Source organism: Dysidea avara, chromosome 6 (assembly GCF_963678975.1).
Source record: "Dysidea avara chromosome 6, odDysAvar1.4, whole genome shotgun sequence".
Lineage (NCBI taxonomy): Eukaryota > Metazoa > Porifera > Demospongiae > Dictyoceratida > Dysideidae > Dysidea > Dysidea avara.
Window position 1 is genome coordinate 30,032,912 of NC_089277.1, and position 7,169 is coordinate 30,040,080.

General features: G+C 37.5%; 1 protein-coding gene across 2 annotated transcripts in view; it reads right to left on the minus strand.

The window, feature by feature from the left end:
- The window catches only part of LOC136259167 (multidrug and toxin extrusion protein 1-like), a 14,454-nt gene extending 8,654 nt beyond the window's left edge, over positions 1 to 5,800 (minus strand). For both annotated transcript variants that reach the window (XR_010703231.1, XM_066052610.1), the window contains exons 1-8: positions 5,606 to 5,800; positions 3,827 to 3,926; positions 3,748 to 3,761; positions 3,629 to 3,697; positions 3,429 to 3,577; positions 3,155 to 3,197; positions 147 to 191; positions 1 to 97 (exon numbers count right to left, since the gene is read on the minus strand). The exon at positions 1 to 97 is cut by the window's left edge and continues 1 nt beyond it. Coding sequence is in view for 1 of the 2 variants with exons in the window: in XM_066052610.1 (XP_065908682.1) it covers positions 1 to 97; positions 147 to 191; positions 3,155 to 3,197; positions 3,429 to 3,577; positions 3,629 to 3,697; positions 3,748 to 3,761; positions 3,827 to 3,926; positions 5,606 to 5,689 (601 nt within the window). In the remaining variant the exon portion in view is untranslated. The remainder of the gene's footprint in view (positions 98 to 146; positions 192 to 3,154; positions 3,198 to 3,428; positions 3,578 to 3,628; positions 3,698 to 3,747; positions 3,762 to 3,826; positions 3,927 to 5,605) is intronic.
- Positions 5,801 to 7,169: the final 1,369 nt, after the last annotated feature.

Below are 7,169 nucleotides of genomic sequence, written 5' to 3' on the forward strand. Positions count from 1 at the left end.
CTATTTCCAGTCCAGCTACAAACAATAGTAATGTTAGACTAACAATATTCACCACATTGCTGATGATGCCTGTTATAACGGTTGGTCTAACTATGCCCTAATATGGTCAACAGAGCATGCGATACTATAACACACCTACCACTCACCTGGGACTGTAAATACTTCACAAACACAATCTCCAAATACATTGCCTGTAACATCATGAAGAAAAACCTTTAAAAACTTCACATACTGTATACATCCAGTAGTGTTCATATTGCATCAGGATTGTAACACACTAACAGTGGGACATTGATTATCTAAGCCTCAATGAACTTATTCATCAACTATCCGAATGACCAAAGTGATTATTTTATTTGAACATTTTGTTGATACGTAGGTGTAGAGTACGTGTTTGTTTTATTAGAACATTTGAACTGTGAATACCATATGCATACCAGTTACTGTGCACTTCAAATATTCACTTCTTATCAGACACCTTTGTGAATAATTGAGCTGTATGCATGCATACACAGGTGCTATTGGAGATCCCACGAAGAAATACTTTATGATATTATTTGTTGACAACAAAATATTCAATTATCCATGAAATGATAGTTTGTGTTCACAGCACTTCTCATCCTTACTGCTACACAAGCCATCTTTAGTATTGCTATACACTCCCAATATATTTATCTATTAAAATGATGCATGACCCTTTAAATAGTATGACATTTTATGTGACAGGATCTGCAAGACACTTACTTGTTGTTCGAATTCTATTTACAGTGCTCCCTCAATCATCCGACCCCCTTGGTACCAAAATGTGCCCAGATATAAGCAAAAAGTTTGGATAAATGTAACCCATTCGTTCATATATGGCGCCCTGTTCAATTACCCTAATAGAATGCACACCTTAGATAAAATACTCTAATAGAACAGTCATTTCTACTGTTCAGATAATCAAGTATTTGGATAATTCAGAGAGCACTGTAATTGCATTTCCTTTATCTAGATAGCCAAAGGAATAGCCAACCAAAATTTCAGTCCTAGATGCTGAGAGCTTTACAAGACATACTGTAGGTAACAGCAGACACAACTTACAAATGCAGTTTAACATGGAGTTAGACCATCACGTTTCCCATAAACAGGTGAAGTCATTGCTGGATAAGTTACTTTATGTCTCAGATCTATCCTACGATCAGGGTGAAGTCGGAAGCTGTGAAAGTGAACCAAAACTAACAATCACAACTTCCATCGCACTGAACACAAAAAAGTTGTTGAACTTCAATGATATCTAGGTTGTTGCCATTGGTACCTTTCTCCATAACAAAAAAAATGCTTAAAAGAGTATTCGTAGTATTTCACTCATTGTGTTTAATGGATTCTACAATACTTTAAGCTTGCGCAAACATGTGGGATTCTTGCAGATCCAGCCACATATTTAACATTGGCAGAATTTTGGTAGGAGAGTGTGACAAACCTAAATATGAAACGGCAGTCGTTACTGTACAATGTAAATTATAGGAAACATAATACACAATTGCCACCCTCCATCACCTAAACACTTGTGTGTCAGTTCATTCATAATGGTGTTCAGATAAGTAAAGAAATGAAGCCCATTCAATGAACTTAGTGCAGGGTCTTAACTTAGTGCAGAGCACGAGTGTCTGTGAAGGAATGAAGCCAGAACTCTGTTCAACTACCCTAATAGAACATACTGTACTCTACTACCTACTGACAGAATACTCTAATAAAATAATCACTTGAGGGCAATTTGGTTAATCAATATCAAATAATTGAGGTCATACTAAATTGACTATCACAGGAACTCGGGCAATTCTGAAAATTATTATGCATACAATGATCAATGATACATATGACTTTCCAGTGACTCAAACCCTGGATGGTTCGAACAGACTTTAGATGAATGACACAAAACATTGACACTCACGTATATACACTGTCACAGGTGGTATAATGGGCCTGGTTTACTGAAATTGTTTTCGTAAAAGTGTGTGTGTGTACTTATTTATGTTTGTCTGTACGCACCCACGTGAGCAAAATCGTTAAATAATGGTAAAAGCAGTTTTTACATAAGAAGTAAAAGCGAAATGAAGTATGTATTAAATTTCTGCACAGGTGAACTTTGCTCTGAGGTGGTTTCTTTTCGGTGGACCGAAATATGGGTGTGGTGACTTTCCTCAGACTTTGTAAATTACCTTCCCTTTGAGGTTTTCAGGCGTTTAACAACTGAAAAACAATGGTGCAGGCCTCGTACACTGCCAGGAATAGCCTATCGCTTCGAGATGAAAGGGGGCGTATCCCTTACGTACGTGAATGGAAATAAAGAGCAGCTTTGAGGCTTTGTCGAGAGAATTTGTGGGAAAAAACACGATAGTCAAACTATAAAACAGTTTAGAAGATACTTCTGTGAGTAATATGTTGGTAAAAGCAGTTTGTTTAACAAGCGCTTCCTTAGCAGTGCATAGCAACGTAATTGAATGAATTACAAAAAATTCATGAATTACGAAAATTAGCTAGCAATATTATTGCAAAACTACCCTATTGGTTAAAACAATAAAATAGTAATACATAGTTGGTTAAGTCATAGTAGCGTATACTATTTATAGTTAATCCCAGATGAGTTAGCTAGCTGCATGGCGACTGGTTTTTAGAAGTAGCACAACATCAACTTGTTTCTACTACATTTTCTTTAGCAGTTTCCAATGTACAACAACTACAACATTCATACACTGTACAGTAAGACCTTAATACAGTACAGTAAGACCTTAATACAGTACAGTAAGACCTTAATACAGTACAGTAAGACCTTAATACAGTACAGTAAGACCTTAATACAGTACAGTAAGACCTTAATACAGTACAGTAAGACCTTAATACAGTACAGTAAGACCTTAATACAGTACAGTAAGACCTTAATACAGTACAGTAAGACCTTAATACAGTACAGTAAGACCCTAATACAGTACAGTAAGACCTTAATACAGTACAGTAAGACCCTAATACAGTACATGTACATGTACAGTATTTGCAAGCTGGACTTCAGACCACACAGGTTTTGTAGCAAGGTACCACAACACAAGCTACTGTGGTATGAAGCCTACTTTACAGCTTTACTACAGTGAATAAAATTAGAAGACAATGAACTTACTGGTAAAGCTAGTGTAACTATCTTACAGAATTTTCCAGTCAGCCTGCAATAAAAGCAAAATTAGAATATTTATAATTCTTGCATAAACCCACTCTACTACATATAATTATCACGCATGTATGTACGCGTACATTCTCACACATATGCACGCATACACACACAACCGTATGTACAAATTGTACGCACCACACAAACACTACATACATTATATTCACACTGTATTTATTACATATCTTACAACCATACCACAAATTCATGTACATACATAATATACCTTGCCACACAAGGAGATTGATGAAGGATTAACAGGAGTGATTCAGCATTGAGGAAAACGAATAACACAGGAAACAAGGACAAGGAACAGATCAATACACTTCGTTGCATTACAACACCAACTCTCTTGTAATTTCTTGCCCCATAAGCCTATACAATAACAGCACTATTAAACCTGGTGAAATGACTTTGAATCTGTACCTGGGAACAAAGTGTCTCAGTTGCAGCTGACAATCCATAAATGATTGAGTACCCAACAACATTTATAAGCTACAGGAAATAGACACAACATGATACAGTCTAACAAGCACGTCACTTACCGAGATGCCAAGAGCTATGTAAGCAAAACAGAAAGCAATATTATTAATTTATCACACGCAATCCAGTAGTAACACTCACAAGCGGCATCAATTAGAAGTTTAGATTTATGTTTGTTAATGTGTCCAATAAACACAAGAAGTGTTAGTGGTACCGTTGAGTGGAGGAGCAATGTGATAGCCTGTAAAGAGATTAGTTCTCACACAAATATTTTGTATATGATAACAACCTGATACCATGCACAGCCTCTGTTAAGAGAATGCTATTAAGTGAACACTATGATTCAGATCATCACCAGTGTCCATTAACCCAAGAGTATATCAGGTAACCAAAAAGATTTCTGAGTGACTTGCACACTGCTAAGTGGGTTTAAGTGGATTGATATTTTATTGCAGACTGCGGAAACTGAAGTAGAGGTCCTTAGAAAAATCTGAAACTGTGTGAATTAATGGGACACCTTTACGCCATGTGAGTAACCATGATGATTTATGGAGCACTAGGAAATTTTGGACATATAAAACATGGGATGGTCTGTTATTAGCATCTCGAAAATCACCAGTGCAAATTGGCTAATAAACGAATATATTGTTAAGCACCATATCCATATAGTAGTGTAGTATATATATATATATATTAATGTGGCTGAAGCTGTCTAATTGCGTCTTGTAGGGCGAATTTCACATTAAAGGACTAAAACCTCTTGACGTCAAAGCACTCTACTGACTTTTCTTTGAAACACAGTTACAGAAATCCATATGACCAGAGTATCAAAGCATATCTATAATTTTCACATGTCTCAATTAGTACATATTGTGGCTACAGGTGTATTCACATGACATAATAGCATCCCGTAAATACACATAATCCTGGATCCTCTATACCATTTTTACCTTGAATTTTGCAGAACATCTTACCCAATAAGGCCACTCCAAATAAATTCTGTTTCCCTTCCACCACCCACATTTTCAGCTCTAAATATTCCATTATTTTGGATTCTTCTATTATTTTCCAGTTTTATTCTTGTATTCTGTACAGGCTCAGTAAAAGCATCTTGTATTCATGTTTGTGTTATTTTTGTAACTTAAAAGTGCTAAAGCATGCTTTATGCAGATTTTTATGGCTACGCCACACAAATAATGGCAAAAAAAAAGCCGCCAAACTTATAATGGAAATGGACCTCCCACCCGCATACAAATATGCCCAAGTCTAGGACGGGAAACGAGAATTTATTTGGAGTAGTCTAACCTATACAAGGGTAGTCACTACCAATAGTCCTATAGAACCATCTGTGACCAGGATCAAGGTTTTTGATCAACAAAAATATACCTTGATCACTTGATTTTGCCTTAAAAACAGTCTTGATTGCTTGATAATTTAGCACATATTTTCATAAATTCTCGTTTTGTTGCGAGCTAGCTATCACCACTTTCTCAGTAGGACATCTTGATCGATTGATTCAGTGCTAATTTACCTCTTGATAGTTTAATTTGATTTTGATCCCGGTCACAGATGGTTCTACAGGACTATTGGTAGTGACTACCCTTGCCATAACAGCAGTCTAGACATCCCCAAGGACATCCCTGCCCATTTTAATGGAGCTGAGTATGACCATATCCGCATTTGCTCCAACCAACTAGGGTTATAATCCAGAGATTAAAGTTTGAAATCAATCTCAATTAAAAGTTTCATGGCCAACCCGTCATGTTGTAAAGTTCCACCATTTCTATAAATTCCCATCATTTCTTCACTCACTCTGGAAAAAGGGGAGGGTCATTAGTGTACCTTTATTGCACAGTGGAGCATACATGAACACTGCAGTACGCTATACACCCGACTGAGACCCTGCACTACTACACTCACCGTAGGCCATGACAGGCTGAATAAAACGAGGCTTTCTTCTTTAAGCCACTTCCTCCAAACATGCCTTAGTTTAGTGACCACCATTATGTCTCAAAGTAGGTACTACTGAATAGCATCGCGGGCTGAATAAGGCGGGGCACGACGAAGCACGACGAAGCACGAGGAGAACCAGGAACAACCAGTTGTTAGCCGCCCGGCGCTGCAATCAGTGAAGTAATAAACGCTCCCAAAAATAACTATGACGTCATCCAAAAGTCATAGTGTCCAGTTCTGAGTTGTAGAGTTGACAACTTGGCAGTATTCTTTTTCAGGCTATACGTGTAGTACAACAGTTGATGATAGTCGCGAGGTCTTGATGATTTTCATACCGTCCATGTTCTTTATAGACCATGCCAGGGGACCCAGTAGCCTGGACAACCTGGCAGGCGCGTATTGATTAGTATTTCAATTTTACCACAATAGAAGACATATACAAAAGGCAAAACCTGTACAAGGAGTCAGCCCAACAAAGAACACTACAAAATGCCAATAACTAATGCACTTATCAATGTATTGCCCTACTAGCTATACCCCCCCGGGAATAAATGGGGCTATAATGGAGATTTGACACAGTCGGATGTCAAATTCCCCATAGTAGGGCAATCCTGTCGTGTCAAATCCCCACTGTTGGCCCCAGTTACAATGCAGGGGTCATAGCATAGAAAGTTACAAAACTTGGACGCTAATGAATGGCTGTCAAATGCCCCATAGTGGGACAATAGTTTTGTGCCGGTCAATTCCCCCAGTGAAGCCCTACCATCACCCAAAGGGAGGGTGGTGGGGAAATACATTGATAGGTGCATAACTATAGCTACAAACTAGTAGAAAGTCTGAAAAAAACAACTGAATTAACACACATAATGGTACAATGAATGCTGGAAAGATTTTGGGTTTGGATCATTGAGGATGTGTACATGTACAGAATTCCACAGGAAGACATGTACAGTATTAACAAAGAATGAGTATCGACGAGGATTGATGGTCAACTGTGGCGGGACAAATGGTAGGATAAAACTGAACATAAACACTGAAATATTGATGGATGCACGATGATCTAATGGAGAAAAAAGATCAACTAGTGCTCTAATGGATATAAGCACCGTGGCTACTGTCGGAGTTGTTATCACACATTGTCCTAGCACAAATATAATATGGATCCTAGCTAGTTGTTTACAAAGAGATACTGTATCATAAGGTAAACAGTCTGCCTGCTCCTAGTTGTGAGGTCAACAGATGAGTTCACAAATTAATTGTTAAATGGTTCTGGTTTCAGAGGTTTCACTTAGGTTCCTAGATTATAATTATTAGTTAATTTTGTTTATTTACTTAGTATATAATTCTGTCAAAAAGACAGGGTGGCACCAAATTGCTGTGCAGAGCCTCAGGAAATTTATATTCAAGTATACACAATAGTTATGGCTGCATAGTTACAATTACTCATATGAAGTTAGTCCACATCAATAAAATGTCTAGTATTGTTCCTGTTGTATCTGGGGGTTGATTGTTCCATAAGTTTATTGCAGAT